The 24,358-nt window shown below is 40.6% G+C and overlaps 1 protein-coding gene across 11 annotated transcripts in view; it reads right to left on the bottom strand.

Annotated features, from left to right (window-relative positions):
• esrp1 (epithelial splicing regulatory protein 1) overlaps nt 1-24,358 on the bottom strand; it is a 118,203-nt gene that overhangs the window by 48,082 nt on the left and 45,763 nt on the right. For 9 of the 11 annotated variants that reach the window (XM_069921873.1, XM_069921869.1, XM_069921867.1 and 6 more), the window contains one exon: nt 15,162-15,336. In XM_069921873.1, coding sequence (XP_069777974.1) covers nt 15,162-15,336 — 175 coding nt within the window. Of the gene's footprint in view, nt 1-13,104; nt 13,674-15,161; nt 15,337-24,358 lie in introns of those variants that run through there. The other 2 variants (XM_069921876.1, XM_069921875.1) reach the window with 2 other exon arrangements.

A 24,358-nucleotide genomic window follows, 5' to 3' on the forward strand; every position in this document is an offset into this window, starting at 1 on the left:
CAGGTCGGTAGAAAGTGGACTACAAAAATGGCTTACTGAGCCAAGTAAAAGTGCGCAACCGCGCATGAAAAAAAACACACCGACGGGAGGGGTGACCAGCTGGGGAGTCGATCTCCACAGCCGGCAATGACAGCTGAAGAACACCTGCAGCAAGAGGAGAACATAGCAGACAACGAAAACAAGAAAGAAGAGAAGAAAAGGGCAACAAAGAAACAACAGATGGCCAACCCAGAGGAAGAAGAAGAGGAAGAGGAAGAGTACAGTGAAATAGAAGAAGGGAAAGGCAAGATAAAGGATATACTTTCTCTTATTAAAGAATACATGGAGTCATTTAAAGAATGGCAAGCGCAAGAATTTAATGATTTAAGAAGAAGAATAAACAATACAGAAGAGAAAATGAATAAAATAGATATGACCTTATCAGAAATGGGAAAGAGAATGGACAAGGTGCAAGAACGAGAAGCAGCAGTAGAAATGGAGGTAGAGGACTTAAAAAAGAAATTAGAGGAATCTAATAAAAAAGTTAAAGAGACACAAGAACTGTTAGCTCAGAAAATAGATATAATGGAAAATTATATCAGAAGAAATAACATAAAGATAGTGGGCCTTAAGGAAGATGAAGAAGGCAAGAATATGAGAGAGTTTATAAAAGATTGGCTCCCTAGGATCCTAGGATGTCCAGAACTACAGCAAGAAATGGAAATAGAAAGGGCACATAGAGCATTGGCCTTTAAACCACAATGACAACAAAAGCCAAGATCTGTTTTAGTAAAATTCCTAAGATATACTACAAGAGAAAAGGTACTGGAGAAAACAATGGAAAAAGTAAGAGAGGACAATAAGCCACTGGAGTACAAAGGGCAAAAAATCTTCATTTATCCAGATTTAAGTTTTGAACTCCTGAAGAAGAGAAAGGAGTTCAATACAGCAAAGGCGATTTTATGGAAGAAAGGGTATAAATTTATACTAAAGCATCCAGCGGTATTGAAAATATTTATTCCAGGACAACAAAACAGACTATTCTCGGATCCAGAGGAAGCACGAAAATTTGCAGAACAATTACAAAATAGACTGAGAGATGAAGACGTGTAACGAGAGTACAAAAGACTGCGAACTAAAAAGACATAAGTTTTGAACTCCTGAAGAAGAGGAAGGAGTTCAAAACATCGAAAACGATCTTATGGAAAAAAACTATTCTCGGATACAGAGGAAGCAAGGAAATTTGCAGAACAACTACAAAACAGAGAGATGAAGACATGTAATAAGAGTAAAAATTACCACGATTTATATGTATGTGGGTATATGTATAATGTGCATACATGAATGTATCCGTATTTAGAGGAAAATATAGATAGTATAGACAAGAATTAATAAGGGAAGGAAAAGGAATAGAGGGAATAAGGAGGGAATTAAAAGAGTGACCTTTGTCACATATGAAAAGTGAAATCTTTTCTGGGGGGGCTGGGTGGGGGGAATAGCGGTCACTGCAAAATCAGCTGACGCTTGCGAGTGAATTCGCAAATCCAAATGGAGAGGGGAGATGTGGTTGTCCGACAAGGGATAAAGGACAACTCAGGAGGGGAAGGGGGGATTGGGGCTAAAGAAGTTTTAAATAGGAGAATAAGGAAAATGTTTGATGTTTTAGGAATGTTGTCTTATAAAGGATTCAAAACAAGAAAACAGAAATGGATAAGAAGGAAAGGTAATGATGGAGAAACGGAAAGGGAAGATAAACAAAGTATAAAATGGCTACGTTGAACTATATGACTTTAAATATTAATGGAATACATAACCAAATTAAAAGGAAGAAACTGCTAAATTTACTGAAAAAAGAAAAAATTGATGTAGCATTTGTGCAAGAAACACAATTAACTGAATTGGAGCATAAGAAATTAAATCAATGCAAGAAATGAAACTTGTGGATATATGGAGGAAACAAAACCCAAAAGAAAAGGAATACTCATACTACTCGACTAGACATAAAACATACTCAAGAATAGACCTATTTTTGTTATCAGCTAGTATGCAGGATAGAGTAAGAAAAACAGAATATAAAGCGAGAATGCTATCGGACCATTCACCCTTAATACTGACAGTAAAGCTAGAGGACATCCCTCCAAGAATGTATAGATGGAGATTAAACCCCATGCTACTTAAAAGACAGGATTTTAGAGAATTTATTGAAAAACAAATTAAAATTTTGAAATAAATACAGAATCAGTGGAAGGTAAGTTTATACTATGGGATGCAATGAAAGCATTCATTAGAGGGCAAATAATAAGTTATGTAACCAAGATGAAGAAGGACTATAATCAGGAAACAGAGCAGTTGGAAAGGGAAATAGTAAATATAGAAAAAAAGAATTAGTAATGAAGGAAGATATCACTAAAAGAGAATTGGCGGATAAAAAAATAAAATATGAAACACTACAAACATATAAGGTGGAGAAAAATATAACGAAGACAAAACAGAAATATTATGAACTAGGTGAAAAAACGCACAAAATCCTAGCATGGCAGCTTAAGACAGAACAAGCTAAGAAAATGGTATTGGCATCAAGGAAAAAAGACAAACAAATTACATATAATCCAAAAGAAATTAAGGAAAACTTTAGAGAATTCTATGAACAATTATACCGAACTGAAAACGAAGGGAAAGAAGGGAAAATAGATGAATTTCTAACTAAAATTGAACTACCAAAACTACAAATAGAGGAACAAAATAAATTAACAGAGCCATTTGGAATAGTAGAAATACAAGAGATAATAATAAAATTAACAAATAATAAGACACCAGGAGAGGATGGATTCCCAATAGAATTCTATAAAACATTTAAAGACTTATTAATTCCGCCCCTCCTGGAAGTAATCAACCAGATTGATAAAACGCAAAGCTTACCAGATTCATGTAAAACAGCAATAATTACAGTAATACTAAAGCAAGGGAAAGATCCACTCACACCAGCGTCATATAGACCAATATCTTTACTTAACACAGATTATAAGATAATAGCTAAATTATTAGCAAACAGATTAACAGAGTATGTACCGAAAATGGTAAATCTAGACCAAACTGGATTTATCAAAAAAAGACGCACAACAGACAATATTTGTAAATTTATTAACTTAATTCATGCAGTAGAAGGGAATAAAGTGCCAACAGTAGCAGTTGCTTTAGACGCAGAGAAGGCCTTTGACAGAGTAGAATGGAATTATTTATTCAAAGTATTGCAAAAATTCAGTTTACCAGAGAAGTATATTAATTGGATTAAAGCATTATATAAGGGACCATTAGCGAAAGTGACAGTAAATGGACATGTATCAAAGCAATTTAACTTAAGCAGGTCAACACGACAGGGATGCCCACTATCACCTTTATTGTTTGCGTTAGCTATAGAACCACTAGCAGAATTGATAAGAACAGAAAATAATATAAAAGGGATAAAAATAAAAGACAAGGAATATAAAATCAGTTTATTTGCGGATGATGTTATAGTATACTTAACAGAACCAGAACTATCAATAAAAGAATTATATAAGAAATTGAAGGAATATGGAGAAGTGTCGGGTTACAAGATCAATGTAAATAAAAGTGAAGCAATGCCTATGAATGATGCGGATTTCTCAAAATTTAAGAAGGAATCACCATTTAGATGGCAAATGCAAGCAATAAGATACCTAGGTGTACAAATAAACAAAAATCTCGGCCAACTATATAAACTCAATTATTATCCACTAATGAAAAAATTACAGGATGATTTAGAGCACTGGAAAGATTTACCATTAACACTAATAGGAAGGATAAACTGTATTAAAATGAACATTTTTCCAAGGATATTATACCTATTTCAGGCATTGCCAATACAACTGACAGAGAAATTCTTCAAGGAGTTAAAGAAAATAATAAGGAAATTTTTATGGAAAGGGGGGAAACCGAGGATAGCACTAGATAAATTAACAGAATGGTATAAACAAGGAGGCTTACAATTGCCTAACTTGAAAAATTATTATAGAGCCGCACAATTAAGGTACCTATCAGATTTTTATCAAACAAGGGAAAAGCCAGATTGGACTAGATTAGAATTAGATAAAATAGGGGAAAAGACACCTGAACACATATTATATAAATGAGATGAAAAATTGGTACAACATAGAAGTTCTCCAGTATTACATCATCTACTCAATATTTGGAAGAAGATTCATGTAGAAAGAAATAAAACAAATTATCAATTACCAAAACTAATATTGATGCAAAACAAGTTACTCCCTTTTACAATAGATAACCTTTCCTTTAGAGAATGGGAGAAAAAAGGGATTAAAAGAATAGAAAATTGTTTTTCAGGAAATAGATTATTATCCTTTGAACAAATGAAAGATAAATACAATATAACTCAAGATACAGCACTGGCATATTGCCAATTGAGATCCTACTTGAAGGACAAATTAGGAAGCAGTTTGAGTTTGCCAGAGGGAAGTAACTTTGAATATGTGATTACAGATACAATGATAATCAAAAGATTTATAACAAATATGTATATTAAACTGCAAGAAAAGGAGAATGAGGAAACAAATGGTAAAACTAAACAAAAATGGGACAACAAATATGTATATTAAACTGCAAGAAAAGGAGAATGAGGAAACAAATGGTAAAACTAAACAAAAATGGGAACAGGATTTAAATATAAAGATAAAAAAGGAAACATGGGAGAAGTTATGCTCTGGAACGATGAGAAATACAATAAATACGAGGTTACGTATGATACAATATAACTGGATACACAGGCTATACATTACACCTCAAAAGTTAAATAAATGGGACCCAACAGTATCTGATAGATGTTTTCGATGTAAAAAAGAAATGGGAACAACAATTCATGCAATCTGGACATGTGAAAAAGTAGAAAAATTTTGGGAAGATCTCAATCAGATATTAAATAAAATAACAGAAAACAATATACCAAAGAATCCAGAGATCTTTCTCCTAAGTAACATAAAAAACAAAGAATTTGGAATTGATTTGGAGGATGCACAAAAAAGATTTGTTAAGATAGCTCTAGCAGTAGCAAAAAAATGTATTATGTCAACCTGGAAATTGGAAGATAATTTGAAAATACAACAATGGTATATAGAAATGAATAAATGTATTCCATTAGAAAAAATAACATACAGTTTAAGAAATAATATTGAAATATTCTAACCTTATATTAAACACAATAGCGAAAACCTACCGGGGACAATCACTACCTAAGTTAACGGAAGGAAAAGGAAATGAAAAGAATGGACTCAGTGGAATTTCTGGTGTATTTTTATTGAATGACAACATTGTCTGACTGGTTTAATGTATCCTAGATTTTATACCTTAAATGGACGGGAGGGGGGAGGTGGGGAGGGTGGGAGGGGAGGAGGGTGGGAGAAAATGACATTGTATATATGTGAAAAGGAAAAAATGTGTATCATGGTTAATGTGATTTATGGTGTGAAAAATAAAAAAATTATAAAAAAAAAAGGGAACAGCCCTAAACAGCTTTTGAGGCTGATTGGGTGGGGGGGGGGGGGGGGGGTGGGTTATACCAGTTTAAAAGAGTACCTTTTGGGGTCACTAATGGTGTGCCCATGTTTCAGAGGGAAATGGATAAAATTGTTAGGACATATGAGTTACAGGGTATGTTTCCCTATCTGGATAATGTCACTATCTGTGGGAAAACACAGGCTGAGCACGACAACAACTTAAAGAAATTTTTCGCAACAGCTAAAGAACTCAACCTTATATTTAACGAGGGCAAATCTGTGTTCAACGCGACAGAGCTACCTATTCTGAGCTACATTGTCCACAAGGGCAAAATCCACCCCGATCCGGAAAGAATGGCCCCCTCCTTAAGAAGTAACCACCCCCAAACTCAGCAAAAGGCCTTAAAAGGTGTATGGGATTCTTTTCCTACTACTGCAAATGGGTTTGGGACTACACCACAAAGGCATGGCCTCTGTTTGACACTAAATCTTTCCTCTCTCTCCAATGGCCTTGAAGGCTTTCGAGAGAATTAAAGCTGATATTGCCAAAGCTGCACTCTCATCCATTGACGAGGATGTCCCATTCCAAGTGGAAACTGATGCCTCAGATTGTGCCTTGACAGGAACCCTTAATCAAAAGGGCATACCTGTGGCATTCTTCTCCCACATGTTACGCGGACCTGAACTTAAACATCCTGCCATTGAAAAAGAAGCCCAGGCTATTACTGAAGCTGTTCACTACTGGAGACACTTTCTAGCCGGCAGAAAATTTACTCTTGTCACTGATCAGAAATCTGTAGCCTACATGTTCAGTATTAAACACAAAAGTAAAATCAAGAATAATAAGATGGCACGCTGGCAAATAGAATCTCAACTTATAAATATGAAATCGAGGTTAAATGATCCCTCTGACGCATTGTATAATCTGCTGCTGGTGCTCGGCTAGAGGGGCTAAAAGAGATCCATAGTAGCCTGTGCCACCCAGGAGTCACGAGATTCTTCCACTATACAAGGGCTAACAACCTTCCTTACTCACTGGAAGAAGTCAGGAAATTGACTAAAAGCTGTCCTGTTTGTGCAGAATGCAAACCGCAAGGCTTCAAAGCTCCGGAGGTCACTATCATCAAGGCAACCAGACCTTTTGAGAGGATTAGCTTATATTTTAAAGGGCCGTTACCTTCCAACAACAAAAATGTATACTTCCTTACTGTAATTGACGAATATTCCAGGTTTCCCTTTGCGATACCCTGCCCTGACGTCTCGTCAGCGTCTGTCATTAAGTCACTTGACAGAATTTTCAGCATTTTTGGTTTTCCCAATTACATTCATACCGATAGAGGCTCAGCATTCATGAGCGCTGAACTGCGGCGAGCCCTGCTACGGAAGGGGATTGCCACCAGCCGTACCATGAGTTACAACCCACAGGGCAATGGGCAGGTCAAAAGGGTTAATGCTACAGTCTGGAAGACTGTTAATCTTGCTTTAAAAACACATGGTTACCCTGTTAATTGGTGGCAGGAGGTGCTGCCTGAGGCACTACATTCTATTCAATCTTTATAGTATATTGCAACAAATCAAACATCTCATGAACATATGTTTGCCTTTCCTAGCTTCATCAACTGGCACTTCACTGGGTATACCAGTTAATGGTCTGGCTGTAGTCTATGACCATTCTTGGTTTGCTGCCCCTTTGAGCACCAGGACTTGGGCTCTCCATGGGCTGGTGCTGGGTTCTATGACACCCTCTCCCAGGATCCCTGTTTACTTCACTTTAATGAATTCTCTTGGCTGCGCAATAGCACCTGCTTCTGGCCGCTCTCAGTTTACAGTCTGGTATGAGGTAGGAGAAGAGGGCAGGAGGGGTGATGCGCAGTGTGGAGAGGCCGCAAGTTGGCTGGGGCTGGTTGGACAGTGCGTTGTGGAACGTGAGTGGGGGTAGGGTGATGCTCTGTTGGTGGCACTGGAAATCTAAGCCTAGAAGGTCCAGGGCACAGAGTTTGGGCATGACCAGGAGACTGAACCAATTGTATGTCTCGCCCCTCCCCCCCCAACAGTCCAATCAATGGAGCAGTGCCCGAGGGTTTTTATGGAGCGGTCCTGGGCAGCGAAAGCGATAGCAAAGCTCGTAGGGTAGATTTTAAGTCTCAAAGTTCGGGCCACGTTCAGGTATATGAAGCTCTCGGTGTTGCCGCTGTAGAATAGGCATTTTGTCCCAAACAAAAGTGGGAACAAGATCTAAACATAAAGATAAAAAATGAAACATGGGAAAAGCTATGCTCCGGAACTATGAGAAATATAATAAATACGAGGTTACGCATGATATAATATAATTGGTTTTTTTTCTTTGGCTTGGCTTCGCGGACGAAGATTTATGGAGGGGGTAAAAAGTCCACGTCAGCTGCAGGCTCGTTTGTGGCTGACAAGTCCGATGGGGGACAGGCAGACACGATTGCAGCGGTTGCAGGGGAAAATTGGTTGGTTGGGGTTGGGTGTTGGGTTTTTCCTCCTTTGCCTTTTGTCAGTGAGGTGGGCTCTGCGGTCTTCTTCAAAGGAGGTTGCTGCCCGCCAAACTGTGAGGCGCCAAGATGCACGGTTTGAGGCGTTATCAGTCCACTGGCGGTGGTCAATGTGGCAGGCACCAAGAGATTTCTTTAGGCAGTCCTTGTACCTTTTCTTTGGTGCACCTCTGTCACGGTGGCCAGTGGAGAGCTCGCCATATAACACGATCTTGGGAAGGCGATGGTCCTCCATTCTGGAGACGTGACCCATCCAGCGCAGCTGGATCTTCAGCAGCGTGGACTCGATGCTGTCGACCTTTGCCATCTCGAGAACTTCGACGTTAGGGATGTAAGCGCTCCAATGGATGTTGAGGATGGAGCGGAGACAACGCTGGTGGAAGCGTTCTAGGAGCCGTAGGTGGTGCCGGTAGAGGACCCATGATTCGGAGCCGAACAGGAGTGTGGGTATGACAACGGCTCTGTATACGCTTATCTTTGTGAGGTTTTTCAGTTGGTTGTTTTTCCAGACTCTTTTGTGTAGTCTTCCAAAGGCGCTATTTGCCTTGGCGAGTCTGTTGTCTATCTCATTGTCGATCCTTGCATCTGATGAAATGGTGCAGCCGAGATAGGTTACACTGGTAATTGGTTACACAGGCTATATATCACGCCCCAAAAATTAAATAAATGGGACCAAACAGTATCAGACAGATGTTTTCGCTGTAAGAAGGAAACGGGAACAACAGTACATGCAATTTAGGCATGTGAGAAAGTGGAAAAGTTTTGGGAAGATTTAAATCAGGTATTAAATAAAGTCACAAAAAGCAACATACCAAAAATCCAGAGATCTTTCTTCTAAGAAAGATAAGTAGTAAAGAATTAGGCCTCAAATTGGATGAAGCGCAAAAAAGATTTATTATGATAGTCTTAGCTGCAGCAAAAAAATGTATAATGTCAACCTGGAAATCAGAAGAGAGCCTGAGAGTACAGCAATGGTGCATAGAAATGAATTAATGTATTCCATTGGAAAAAAATAACATAATTTAAAAAATAAAGTCACATTATTCAAACAAATTTGGGATCCATACATGAAACACAACAAAGAGGGCCTACCGTGGACCTCCACCATCTAAAATGATAGAATGAGAAGAAGACGAAATGAACTGACCCAGTGTGTAAAAGTAGATGACACAATTTTCTTGTTTATTTTAATTGTGTGATGACATTGTTTAATGGGTTTATTGTGTTGTATATGTTGAATGTTTAAAGGGTTTGGAGGGGGGTGGGAAGGGAGGGGGGAAAAAGGGGAGAAAGTGACACTGTGTATATTCAAGAGGGAAATGTTTGTGTGTATTTTGGTTAACATGGTTCATAGTGTGAAAAATAATTTTAAAAAAAAGGTATTTTGTTACCTGACCGTTAATAGCGACGTCCATCATGGAGCACCTGAGGCCGTGTGGATGTCCCTCTTTAGTGTAGTGGCCGCTAGAACTATCTCGGGTTCAAAGTCGCTGCTCCCTGACGGTTGAGGTGCGTGGTGACCAGCGGCGTCCTTCGCATCGGGAGGGCTGTCTAGTCGGCACCCTTGTTGACCACGTTGCCCTGTTCTGAGTGGGAGGTAGGGATGATGGCGGTACTCTGCAGACGCAAGATGGCAGCATCCTGTGGGTGTGTGTGGCAGCGGCATAGCTGGCTCTACTCATCAGTTGTGCTGCCTGCTTGGGGGAGGTGATGCCATCGTGCTCTGCATCCGGGGAAGTAATGTCATCTGTCGTGGTGGAAGTGACATATTCACTGACCTTGGCTGGCAAGGCTTTGGGTAGAGCAGTCCTCGTGGCGAGCACGCGGTGTAGTACCCGTTGGGGCTGGTGAGGAGAATGGAAGTCACTGGGCAAGTAATGGCAGTGCCTGGCCCTCACATGTGGCAGTGTCCAGGGGGGGGGGGGGGGGTGGGGGTGGGGGTGTGGTAAGCGAGGTGATCATAGAGGGCCACTGAGCTCCTGGCAGGCTTAGAAAGTCATAATTTTGCGTAGTGGCCTTTCTTGCCACATCACAAACCTAACTGGTCTCTCGCCAGACAGCTTTGGCGGAATCGTCGATCTGATTCACACTGGGACCCAGAGTACTTACACAGGTGCGGGGCATGCAGCAGCGATGCTTTCATCTACCAATGGTCCCTGAGTCACGCCTGCTGTCTGGGATGTCCACGCGGGGGCTTGGGGAAGTCGGGAGTCGAAGGCTTCAGCATTGAGGGCTGCAGCCTCCAAGGAGCGGACTACCTCTTTAGTTTGGGCCAGGAGTAGATATTGTCTTCTAGCAACTTCTGGCGGGTGGCTCTCGAGTAGAGACCTTGAACACAGGTGTCCCTGACCAATCTCACGACTTCCCCTTCATTCACCCCGGGGTCTGCCAGACACAGATGAGCTAGCTCACGCAGGGCTCCCAGGTAGGCTTCGTCTGTCTCAACTGGCTGCTGGGCTTGAATACTCAGGAGGGATCTGGCATAGACCATGCTCGTTGGGGGTTTGTACATGGCCTCCAGGGAAGCCATTACTTCCAGGTACTCTGTACAGTGTGAGGGCCTGGAAGGCACGAAGACCCTACTTCTTGCAGACCACCACGAGATTCTTCTGATTCATGTTTACGTCGGAGTGGGCCTGGATGACTGCCTCGACCACGTGCCTCCAGATTTTGAAGTGTGCTTGGGCTTCCGGGTGGCGAGGGTCGATCTCTAGGCTCCCGACGGTTAGGAGCTTTTCCATTGCAGGTTTTCATTTTTAACGGAATAAATTGTGATGCACTGCTGCAGCAGTAAGCAGACAAAACTCGAGAAAGGCTGTACAACAGGCTCTGCTACTGGTAGTGACTGGCTCAGGAGGGGCCAGCTCAGGATTATATGCCAGGCAGTTGATTGACAGCTGGCCAGGTGGAGTTAGGTCTATTCAGGTCGGCTGATTGACAGCTGGCCAGGTGTGGTCTGTCCTCCGGTGATCTTCCTGCAGGTACAGATATCGCCCCCTGCAGTAGGCTAGTGGTGTATCACCACAGATATACAGCATGGTAACAGGCCTTATTGACCCATGGGGCTAATGAGGCCAATTACACCCAATTTACCTGCACCCTCTATGTTTTTGAAGGGTAGTAGGAAATTGGAACACCTGGGGAAACGCTCACAGACATGGGGAGAATGTACAAACTCCTTACAAACAATGCAGGATTCAAACCCCGATTCTGATCGCTGAAGCTGTAACAACGTTCCACTAATTGCTATTCTAACAGTGTCACCTTTTCCTGAAATATTGCAACAAGTGCAGCCCCTGTCGACATCCTGGTTAGAGTGCTGAAGAACTTTGTCTCAGACTAATCTCAGCCTTGACCTATCTCACTCCAGTTCAACTATCTACCAAGGTGGAAAATTATCCAGTCTGCATATAAAGCTCATCACCTCAATCCCAAGCAATCCTTGATCATTCTTAACTGCCTCATAAATGAATTATCCTCAGTCATGAGGCTGAAGTGACAATGTTCATTGATAAATTCAGGGTTTAGTTCTTTTTCAGGTCCTCAAATAATATAACATTCAGCCTTGGACCTTGAAATGGCAAGTAATATTTATGACACACAAATACTGCATACTGACTATTTCCAATCATGGGGCATAGAATGAACAGTTTTTAAACTTTCACAGCACCATTGCCTTTATAAAAATCTGCCACCTTCAACATTCTGAGGATCAAAAAGAAAAAGTGTATATCATGGCTAATGTGATTTATGGTGTGAAAAATAAAAAATTTAAAAAAAAACAATCTGAGGATCAGCACCAGCCAGAAACATAATGGAACAAAATTACATTAATAATACATCCTCAAAAGCAGGTCAGATCTGGGCACCCTGTGGCCAGGAACCCACATGCGTTTTTTATTATTTACAAGGTACAAGCAGAATATGATCCACCAGCATGGTTTAATTCTGCACACCAAATCTTGATATCATTCAAACCAAATCTGCAGCTGGACTGGCACCCATCCACCGCTTCAAGCCTTCGACTTTCTGTGAAATGCTTGTAGCAGCATGCCATTGCTTCTTTGAATTGCAAGCCTCAAACTTGCATCACCTACTGTTTAGAGGGCAAAGACAAGTGGGCACAAGGAAACACCGGCTCAAAGTTGTACACAATCCTGACTTGGAAATATTGGATGCTGGTATTTCTTCATTACTCTCAAATTTTCTAAGTGGTAGAACATTGTCCAAGGGTTCAAATTAAAACCATCAGCACACAAATCAAGATAACATAGCTGGATTAGATTTGAACCCAGGTGCCCGAAGGAGAGGGTTTGTATTCTAAACTAATATTCTCCTCCAGAACCCCTACCCCAAACTTAACATGATTTTGGTTCAGAAGAAGAGGTTTAACAGGATGTTGCCTGCTTTAAAGGGCGTTAGCTCTAGGGAGAGTTTGTTTTCCCAGGATCGCTGGAGGCTGAGGGGAAACCTGATAGAAGTTCATAAAATTACGAGAGATATTGATGGGATGGACAGAATCATTTCTCTCCCCTTCTCCAACCCCAAATAAAAAATGTCACATTCCAGATAGGTTTAAGAAGAGTGTGTCAGAGACCAAATTTCTAACTTTTCCTGCATTTCACAACACAGAAACAAGCCCTTTTGGCCAATTCACCAATGCTGATCAAATCTAAACTCATCATATTTGACTGCATTTGGCCCAAATTCCTCCAAGCCTTCCTCATCCATGTGCCCATCCAAACATCTTTTAAATGTTGTCATTGTACCTGCCTTTATAACTTCTTTTAACAGCAAGTTCCATAGAAGAACTACCTCAGGGCAAGGCGACAGTTCCATTTGCTCTCAGTTTTCATCCCACTGGCTTTCACATTCAGTGGTACATCTTCTGCAATATCGACTACCTAGAATATGATGCCAGTAAAACTCAATCTCCTGTCAGTATTTCAAAGGGATTTTTAGTGTCGTTCATTTTACCACGTTTACCAATATCCACTCTCCTAATATGACCACTTTTCCTTGCAATCAGAGAGGAAACACCTGGCTCCTCCTTTCCCACAATATAGAGCAGTAAATAAATCTGCCAGAAAAAAAACAATTTATTTGTATTTCTTCCAAATGTGAACACTGAATGGGGTATACCAAATAGGCAGAAGAGAAATCAAACATTTGCAGAACACTTCAACGGAGTCCGTAGCAATCACATTGAAATTCCAGTTGTCAGCCATATAAATTCTCTTCCATCCAGTGACTTCTTGCCAGTTCAATGACATTTATTGTTTTTTCTCCCTCCACAGATGCTGTATGAACGGCATTCCCCTCTTTCAGATTTCTAGCATCTGTACCATTAGAGAATTGCTCAGAATAAGATGAACAAAAATAAATGGAAGGATTAAAAAAAAGGAATGATCACCATCCACAACACATCAACAACTCTGTAGTGGAGAGCACCAGGTTCCTTGGAGTTCACATTACAAATGACCTATTATGGACACCCAACATCTCCTCGCTCGTCAGGAAGGCACAACAGCAACTGCACTTCCCGTGAAGAATGAAGCAGGACAAGGCAACCAGCCATCATTATGTCAACTTTCTACAGGAGTTCCATTGAGAGTGTCTTGGCCAACTGCATTACAGTGCTTTACGGTTGCTGCAGAGAAACACATTGGAGACTAATCAAGAGTGGCAGAGAGGATCACTGGAGTCTCCCTCCCCCCATTGATGTGATCTACTGGGATCATTGTCTGAAGAGGGCATCCAAAATCATTGATTACCCCTTCCACCCTGCATGCAGCATTTTTCAACTGTTCCCAATGGGGAAGAGACAAGAGTATTAGAGCCAGCACCACCATGCTGAGGAACAGTTTCGTCACACGGGCAGGGAGAATGCTGAACGACCAAACAAACTGCTCACACTAACCATCCATGACTCTCACATTCATTTGTATACATGAATACTGCATGTATTGTTTGCTTGTATGTGTGTTACGTCTAGTTGAGCATCTGTATGCTTTGCCTCGAGGACCGAAAAACATTTTTGTCAGGTTGTACTTGTACAATCCGATGGCAATCAACTTCTTACTTTATCCTAGTTCTCGATCTGAAGAATTTGCTTTTCATATTAAGTTTTTGAATTTTTTTGCTTGGCAAGCTGATAACTTTGCAATGAAGGGTATCGAGGACCTGTGTCTCAACTTATCTTACCCAATCAAATTGGCAATGTTGAAATAAACAGTTCAATATTTCAATTAGATTGGGGGAAAGTGAGGTGAAGGTTAAAAAAAGACAGAAGACTGAAAAATGGCAGAAAAAAATTGAAACAGTTCAAGCAAACAAGTCAACTTAACACAACAGTTCACGCGAGACATTAACAGCACTATCTTGTTCAAAAGGAATGTAGATGAAATGGAAAACCCTTCATGATGGATTCAATTCATATCTGCTGTTCATATACACTCACCATTTTAAATGAAAAGGAAATGATGAGATGCCTTTTTGAAAAAAAGCTTCTGCTTTGGCCTTTGCCTGACACTGATAGCATCATAAGGCTGATTATTATTTTGTTGAATAATTTTTTCACACAATACTCTGTTTTCTCCCACTGATTTCACAATCATTTCAGGGAAGTTATCAGTTTGGTGAAGAAAGATACAAGTGATTCTTGTTTTGCTTTTGTTACTGCTGCTGAGATAGAACTTACTGTCCAAACATGTTCTTAGGTCAATGTTGTTTATGCAATTGCCAGATTATTTAAAAATTGTGATACAAAGAATCTGCATTTATAAAGCATCCTTCATCTCTGGACAACCCAAAGAAGAACGACGATGGATCTTTTATACCGATGTGAATCATCAGAAAAGGCGTGGGGTTTATCAACTCAACTTTCACCTTCAGAACTATGTTGAGATGCTAACCTGAACTAAATGTTAAAGTCTCTGGAACGTAGATGCCAACGTGTGCTGTTGACTCAAGAAAGGTGCTATCGAGGACACAAAAGAACATGGATGACATTATGAATTTTAAAAATGTACATTTCTGTGCTTATCAAAAGGTATTCAACATCTCACAATTTAATAACTGGTGGCATTCTGATATCATATGGCTAATTACTTACAAGCTATCTGATGCAAATTCTTACCTTGGGTAGTGTGTCGCATAATTCACGTAGAACTGGGCAGCAGCTGGATAAAATGCTGTTGATAGCTGGAGAGCTCGGGGACTAAGGAAAACTGGTGGCTGATATAGAGCCCCAGTCTCAGCTGAAATTACAGCTGCTTGTGTTGGATATGCAGCATATGTTGAAGGTAACAAGCCTGGAAAGGAAGACGAAAATATTATCCCCAATGAATTCCAAAATGCAAAGCCATAGATTGTAAAAAAAAAACACAACTTTTATAAATACTTTCTGTAATTATCCTCTTCCATCAGTTACACAATTTCTCTCTATATTTCACAATTCTCCCCACCCTTTGAGCCAGTCTAAAGATGTTGGAATCCAGATCAAAAAACAAACTGCTGGAGGAATCAGCAAGTCAGACAGGTTAATAGACAGATGACAATTTGGGTTGAAAACCGGCTTCAGGACAGAGGGAAAGTCTGCAGTATTAAAAGGGAGGGGGATGAGGTGGACCAAGGAAGAGTGAAGGATTTTGAACAGATTGAGCCAGGTGGAAGGAGTTGGGAGACAGTGATAGGTGGATGCAGGTAATGTGGAGAGCCAAATGGTGGAGGCAACTGCTGAAGGAAGGTGATGGGTAGAACGATACAAGGGAGAGATGGTGGCCTGGTAAGAAAAGTAGCAGTGAGAGGGGTATGTGGATGATAGGTAGGTGGAAAAGCTAGAAAGAGAAAGAAATGAAGTAAGAGGAGGGAGTTTGGAAAGAAAGGAATATGCCAGAGAATCTATTCTAGATGTATCAGAAGGAAAGGGAAAGATGAAGAGAAAGTGGGTTAATTGAAATTGGAGAATAAACATTCATGCCAATGGACTGGAGTTTCCAGGCTGAGTCAGAAGTGCTTCAAGTTTATATTTGGCCTTGCCCTGACAATGGAGCAGGCAGAAGACAGACAGCTCTGTATGGGAATAGGGAAGGGAATTTAAAACATAAATGTCAAATTTGTCTGCTGTTTCTGCTGGAGACTTTTCAATTCATTGAGAAAGATAAACTCTACAAACCCATATAATTTTAAAAGAGAATATATGCCGGTAGAGGACCCATGATTCGGAGCCGAACAGGAGTGTGGGTATGACAACGGCTCTGTATACGCTTATCTTTGTGAGGTTTTTCAGTTGGTTGTTTTTCCAGACTCTTTTGTGTAGTCTTCCAAAGGCGCTATTTGCCTTGGCGAGTCTGTTGTCTATCTCATTGTCGATCCTTGCATCTAATGAAATGGTGCAGCCGAGATAGGTAAACTGGTTGACCGTTTTGAGTTTTGTGAGCCCGATGGAGATGTGGGGGAGCTGGCTGATGGAGGACCTCAGTTTTCTTCAGGCTGACTTCCAGGCCAAACATTTTGGCAGTTTCCGCAAAGCAGGACGTCAAGCGCTGAAGAGCTGGCTCTGAATGGGCAACTAAAGCGGCATCATCTGCAAAGAGTAGTTCACGGACAAGTTTCTCTTGTGTCTTGGTGTGAGCTTGCAGGCGCCTCAGATTGAAGAGACTGCCATCCGTGCGGTACCGGATGTAAACAGCGTCTTCATTGTTGGGGTCTTTCATGGCTTGGTTCAGCATCATGCTGAAGAAGATTGAAAAGAGGGTTGGTGCGAGGACACAGCCTTGCTTCACGCCATTGTTAATGGAGAAGGGTTCAGAGAGCTCATTGCTGTATCTGACCCGACCTTGTTGGTTTTCGTGCAGTTGGATAATCATGTTGAGGAACTTTGGGGGACAACCGATGCGCTCTAGTATTTGCCAAAGCCCTTTCCTGCTAACGGTTTCGAAGGCTTTGGTGAGGTCAACAAAGGTGATGTAGAGTCCTTTGTTTTGTTCTCTGCACTTTTCTTGGAGCTGTCTGAGGGCAAAGACCATGTCAGTGGTTCCTCTGTTTGCATTACAGCACAGTACAGGTTACAACAGGATAGGGACAAGATGCAGAGTTGGGTAGAGAAGTGGCATTGGACCCATAAAGTGTAGAAAGATTTTAGTGCTCAAACATTTAAAGGCAGATATTACATATTTCCAAGAATCACATGTCCAAAAGACAGACCAATGTTTAAATGGAGGGGTCAATGTTATCACTCAACCTCTGAAGCCAAAATTAGGGGCATCTCCATTTTAATACAACCAAATCCACCATTTATATTGCATAATAGTATAATAGATAAAATGGGGCACAATATTATTCTTACTGGGACACTACAAAATAAACCAGTGGTTTTAGCCAATATTTATGCTTCAAATATGGACGACACAATATGTTTTTTTTTAAATCTTTTACCGGACTTTTCCCAATACTTACTAATTTTAGGTGGAGATTTTAATTGTTGTTTGAACACTATTTTAGACCGTTCTTCGAAAAAAAAAGACATCTCTCAAAATCAACTTGAACAATACACTCCTTCTTATCTAATATGGGAGTGTCTGAGCTATGGAGATTTTGATTTTTCTCAACCATTCATAAAGCCTATACCAGGATTGATTATTTTCTAATTGACAACCAGCTAATTAATTTGGTTAATAGCTTGTGAGTATCAAAGTATAGTAATCTCAGATTGCGCCTCAGTCTCCAAGTTTAGAATTTCAGAATACTCTGAGTATTATAAAACAATGGTGGCTTAATACCTTATTATTTAATAATAGTTTTTGACTTCTTTAAAAAAAAATAGAGAAGAAAATTCAACTTTTTTCTTTGATGTGAACTGAACACCAGATGTTTTAAATGTAGTGGTCTGGGAGACTGTGAAAGCCTACTTACATGGCCAAATCATTCTTGATACAGCCAATAAAATCAAGAGAGCGAGGGAAGAAAGATTAGATTTGATTAATCAGATTAAGCAAATTGATTTAAACCTTGCCCAAAATAGAAACTTGGAGCTATTTAGTAGGAGAACTGAACTAAAATCTAAATTTGATCTTCTTTCTACACACCCAATTGAACAACGGATTTTTAAGAACTAAAGACCAATTTTCTATTTATGGAGAGAAGTCCAGTAAACTGTTGACTAACCAATTGTAAGCTATGTTGGCTAATAAGAAAATTAATAAAATAGGTTTACCTATCAATTCAAAAATATTTTTAAAAGATTTCCATACTAATTTATATTCCTCTGAATTAATAATGAGCACAATTTAATGAATGAATTTTTAGACCATTTAAATATAGTGATAATTTCTCAGGAAAATAAAGAATATCCAGAAGCTCCAATTTTGCAAGAATTGCATAATTTTGCAAGAATTACAATCAAGTAAAGCTCCGGGGCTGGATGGTTATCTAATTGAGTTTCACAAAACTTTTTTTAAACAACTAGTCCCACATTTAAACTTGGTATCAAATGACTTTTTCTGATAAGGAAAATTATATCCTTCTTTTAATAAACCAACCATTTCAGTGATAAGTGGCATATGGAGTTCGATTTGGATTAGCATGAAATGATACATTTTGTATCAAAGGTGGAGAATGTAGTTAATAGCAGGATTCTTAACAGTGTGGAAGAGAAGGACCATGGGGTCCAAATCCATAGATCTCTCAAGGTTGCTACTCAGGGTAGTTAAGAAGGCTTATAGTATGCTGGCCTTTGTAACAGCACGAATTTACTCCATCTTACAAACAAATAAAGAATGCACTCACCAATTTCTTTCAGCACACCATGGAATTGACATTATTTTCAGCAGACACAACACTGCATTCTCACCTCCCCAACCACCACCCAGCCAAACCCCTCTGACCTTCTCATTGGCTCACTGCCACATGGGTGATCCTGATACTTTCACTCTTCTCCTCCTGTGTCTGAGCTCCATCATCCATATACTGATGATTAACATGCCCATCCATGCACGCTATTACTAATGCATGTCATCAGCAGCGTCTGATATCACTCCTGATGCAGGAACAGCAACCACCCTCCAAACCATGCAAGGAGGCAAGTGATTAGAAATGCCACGCTATGGAGCTTTGTTATATATGAAGAAAAAAGTCTTTTCTGGAAGGGATTGGGTGGGAGAGAATAACCGTCACTGCAAAATCAGTTGATGCTTGCGAGCGGCTTCGCAATCCAAATGGAGACGGGAGTTGTGGTTGCCCGGCAAGGGATAAAGGGCAACTCAGAGAGTGGAGGGCATTTGGGGTTAAGGGAATATCAGATGTGGGAGTTGTTGAAGTATTTTATGTTTTAAAAGTGTTGTCATACATTGAGTTCAAAAAGGGAAATATAGAAACATAGAAGATGGGAGCAGGAGTAGGTCATTCGACCCTTCGAGCCTGCTCCGCCATTCAACGAGATCATGGCTGATCTTAAAGTTCAGTACCCCGTCCCCGCCTTCTCTTCGTAACCTTTAATACCCTTATACTGAAGAAATAGATCTAATTCCCTCTTAAATAGATTTAATGAACCTGCCTCTACTGCCCTCTGTGGCAATGAATTCCACAGATTCACCACACTCTGGGTCAAGAAATTCCTCCTCATCTCGGTCCTAAATGGTTTGCCTATTATCCTCAAACCATGGCCCCGGGTTCTGGATTTTCCCATCATTGGAAACATCCCATCTGCATCCATTCTGTCCAGTCCTGCCAGAATTTTATAGGTCTCTATGAAATCCCCTCTCAATCTTCTAAACTCCAGCGAGTTTAGAACAGAGATAAAATTGGGGAAAAGGGGGATGGTGGTGGTGAAGAAGCAGAAATGAGGGGCCATGTTAAACTATATGACGATAAATATTAATGGAATACATAACCAAATTAAATGAAAAAAGGCTATTAAATTTCCTGCAAAAAGAAAAAAATAGAGAGAGCACTTGTGCAGGAAATGCATCTAACTGAAGTGGAAGATAATAAATTAAGGAGAGACTGGGTAGGGCACGTAGTGGCAGCATCATATAATTCAAAAGCCAGAGGTGTAGCAATATTAATTAATAAAAATGTACCAATCAAAATAGAGGAGGAAATAATAGATCCAGCAGGGAGGTATGTAATGATAAAGTGTCAGATATATTCAGAATTTTGGAATCTGATCAATATATATGCACCTAATGAAGAGGATCAAAATTTTATGCAAGATATTTTTTGGAAGATTGTAGATATCCAGGGGAATATGTTGATAGGAGGGGACTTTAACCTTAATTTGGATCCAATGTTGGATAAAACTGGACAAAAGACTAGTAAAAAGAATAATGTGGCTAAATTTATGGTTAAATCAATGCAGGAAATGAAATTTATGGATATGTGGAGGAGGCAACACCAAAGGGAGAAGGAATACTCATATTATTCGAGTAGGCATAAAATAGACTCAAGGATTGATATGTTTTTGTTGTCAGCCCATATTCAAGGGAGAGTTAGGAAAACTGAATATAAAGCTAGATTGCAATCTGATCATTCACCCGTTATTAGGTCCCTTGGTGGGACCTCCCACCAAGAACATGTAGATGGAGGTTAAACCCCATGCTACTTAAAAGACAGGAATTTAGAGAATTTATTGAACGCCAAATTAAAATGTACTTTGAAATAAATACAGAATCAGTGATGACAAATTTATATTCTTTTCTTTGGCTTGGCTTCACGGACGAAGATTTATGGAGGGGTAATGTCCACGTCAGCTGCAGGCTCGTTTGTAGCTGACAAGTCCGATGCGGGACAGGCAGACACGGTTGCAGCGGTTGCAAGGGAAAATTGGTGGGTTGGGGTTGGGTGTTGGGTTTTTCCTCCTTTGTCTTTTGTCAGTGAGGTGGGCTCTGCGGTCTTCTTCAAAGGAGGTTGCTGCCCGCCGAACAGTGAGGCACCAAGATACACGGTTTGAGGCGATATCAGCCCACTGGCGGTGGTCAATGTGGCAGGCACCAAGTGATTTCTTTAGGCAGTCCTTGTACCTCTTCTTTGGTGCACCTCTGTCTCAGTGGCTAGTGGAGAGCTCGCCATATAACACGATCTTGGGAAGGCGATGGTCCTCCATTCTGGAGACGTGACCTACCCAGCGCAGTTGGATCTTCAGCAGTGTGGATTCGATGCTGTCGGCCTCTGCCATCTCGAGTACTTCGATGTTGGAGATGAAGTCACTCCAATGAATGTTGAGGATGGAGCAGAGACAACACTGGTGGAAGCGTTCTAGGAGCCATAGGTGATGCCGGTAAAGGACCCATGATTCGGAGCCGAACAGGAGTGTGGATATGACAACGGCTCTGTATATGCTAATCTTTGTGAGGTTTTTCAGTTGGTTGTTTTTCTAGACTCTTTTGTGTAGTCTTCCAAAGACACTATTTGCCTTGGCGAGTCTGTTGTCTATCTCATTGTCGATCCTTGCATCTGATGAAATGGTGCAGCCGAGATAGGTAAACTGGTTGACCGTTTTGAGTTTTGTGTGCCCGATGGAGATGTGGGGGGGCTGGTAGTCATGTTGGGGAGCTGGCTGATGGAGGACCTCAGTTTTCTTCAGGCTGACTTCCAGGCCAAACATTTTGGCAGTTTCCGCAAAACAGGACATCAAGCGCTGAAGAGCTGGCTCTGAATGGGCAAATAAAGCGGCATCATCTGCAAAGAGTAGTTCACGGACAAGTTGCTCTTGTGTCTTGGTGTGAGCTTGCAGGCACCTCAGATTGAAGAGACTGCCATCCGTGCGTAAACAGCATCTTCATTGTTGAGGTCTTTCATGGCTTGTTTCAGCATCATGCTGAAGAAGATTGAAAAGAGGGTTGGTGCGAGAATGCAGCCTTGCTTCACGCCATTGTTAATGGAGAAGGGTTCAGAGAGCTCATTGCTGTATCTGACCCGACCTTGCTGGTTTTCGTGCAGTTGGATAACCATGTTGAGGAACTTTGGGGGGCATCCGAGGCGCTCTAGTATTTGCCAAAGCCTTTTCCTACTCACGGTGTCGATGGCTTTGGTGAGGTCAGTAGTTCCTCTGTTTGCGCGAAAGCCGCACTGTAATTCTGGGAGAACATTTTCGGCGACACTAGGTATTATTCTATTTAGGAGAATCCTAGCAAAGATTTTGCTTGCAATGGAGAGCAGCGTGATTCCCCTGTAGTTTGAGCAGTCTGATTTCTCGCCTTTGTTTTTGTACAGGGTGATGATGATGGCATCATGAAGGTCCTGAGGCAGCTTTCCTTGGTCCCAGCAGAGCTTGAAAAACTCATGTAGTTTGGCATGCAGTTTTGCTACCACCCTTCCAGATCTCTGGGGGGGGATTCCATCCATACCTGCTGCTTTGCCACTTTTCAGTTGTTCAATTGCCTTATATGTCTCTTCCCGGGTGAGGACTTCATCCAGCTCTAGCTTTAAGGGCTGTTGAGAGAGCTGGAGCAGGGCAGATTCTTGGACTGAGCGGTTGGCACTGAAAAGAGATTGGAAGTGTTCTGACCATCGGTTGAAGATGGAGATCTTGTCGCTGAGGAGGACTTTGCCGTCTGAGCTGCGCAGCGGGCTTTGAACTTGGGGTGAGGAGCCTCGTAAAAACCCCTGAAGTCGCCAATATCCGCGCTGAGCTGGGTTCGTTTGGCGAGGCTAGTCCACCACTCATTTTGGATCTCCCGGAGTTTGCGCTGAAGATGGCTGCATGCGCGATGGAAGGCTCTTTTCTTCTCTGGCCAGGACGGCTTTGCAAGGTGAGCCTGGTGCTCAGCTCGCTTCTTTATCAGCAGCTCCTGGATTTCCTGGTTGTTTTCGTCAAACCAGTCCTTGTTTTTCCTGGAGGAGAAGCCCAGTACCTCTTGAGTGGATTGCAGTATGGCAGTCTTCAGCTGATCCCAGAGGGTTTCAGGGGACGAGTCTGTGAGGCGGATTGCATCCTTGAGCTTTGCTTTGAGGTTTGCCTGGAAGTTTCCTCTCACTTCATCTGACTGCAATTATGGGATGCAATGAAAGCCTTCATTAGAGGGCAGATAATAAGTTATGTAACTAAGATGAAAAAGGACAACAATCGGGAAATAGAACAGTTGGAAAGGGAGATAGTAAGTACAGAAAAAGAACTAGCAACAAGGGACGATATAACAAAAAGAGAATTTGCGGACAAAAAAAATGAAACATTACAAACGTATAAGGTGGAGAAGAACATAATGAAAATAAAGGAAAAGTATTATGAGCTAGGAGAAAAAAACACACAAAATATTAGCCTGGCAACAAAACAGAACAAGCTAAAAGAACTGTATTGGCATCAAGGAAAAAGGACAAATAAATTACATAATCTAATGGAGATTAATGAGAACTTTAAGGAATTTTATGACCATTATACCAAACTGAGAACGTGGGGAAAGATGATAAAATAGAAGAATTTTTAGCTAAAATTGAACTGCCGAAATTGCAAGAAGAAGAGCAAAGCAAACTGATAAAACCATTTGAAATGGAGGAAGTACAGAATATATTAAAAAAGCTGACGAACAATAAAATGCTGGAGAGGATGGATTCCCAATAGAATTCTTTAAAACATTTAAAGAGTTATTAATTCCTACTCTCCTGGAAGTAATGAGTCAGATAGAAGAAACATAAAACTTGCCAGTTTCATGCAAGACAGCAATAATTACAGTAATACCAAAGACGGGAAGGATCCACTAACACCAGCATCATATAGACCAATATGTCTACTTAATTCAGATTATCAGATAATAGTGAAATTATTAGCAAACAGATTGGCTGATTGTGTACCAAATTAGTAAAACAAGATCAAACTGGATTTATTAAAAGACGAACAGCGAATAATGTCTGTAAATTTATTAATCTAATTCATGCAGTTCAAGGAAATAAGAACCCATCAATGGCTGTTGCTTTAGAAGCAGAAAAAACCTTTGACAGAGTAGAATGGAATTATTTATTCAAAGTATTACAGAGGTTCAATCTACCAGAAAAATATATTAATTGGATTAAAGCATTATATAATGGAACATTGGCGAAGGTAACAGTAAATGGATATGTATCAAACAAATTTAAATTAAGTAGGTCAGCTAGACAGGGATGTCCATTATCCCCCTCACTGTTCACTTTAGCAATAGAACCATTGGCAGAAATGATAAGAACAGAAAATAAAATAAAAGGGATAAAAATAAAGGAGAAGGAGTATAAAATCAGTTTATTTGCAGATGACATCATTGTATACTTAATAGAACCAGAAATATCAATAAAAGAACTACATAAGAAATTGAAGGAATATGAAGAAATATCAGGGTACAAGATCAATGCAAATAAAAGTGAAATGAT

This window comes from Narcine bancroftii, chromosome 2, assembly GCF_036971445.1.
Source record: "Narcine bancroftii isolate sNarBan1 chromosome 2, sNarBan1.hap1, whole genome shotgun sequence".
NCBI classification, from domain to species: Eukaryota; Metazoa; Chordata; class Chondrichthyes; order Torpediniformes; family Narcinidae; genus Narcine; species Narcine bancroftii.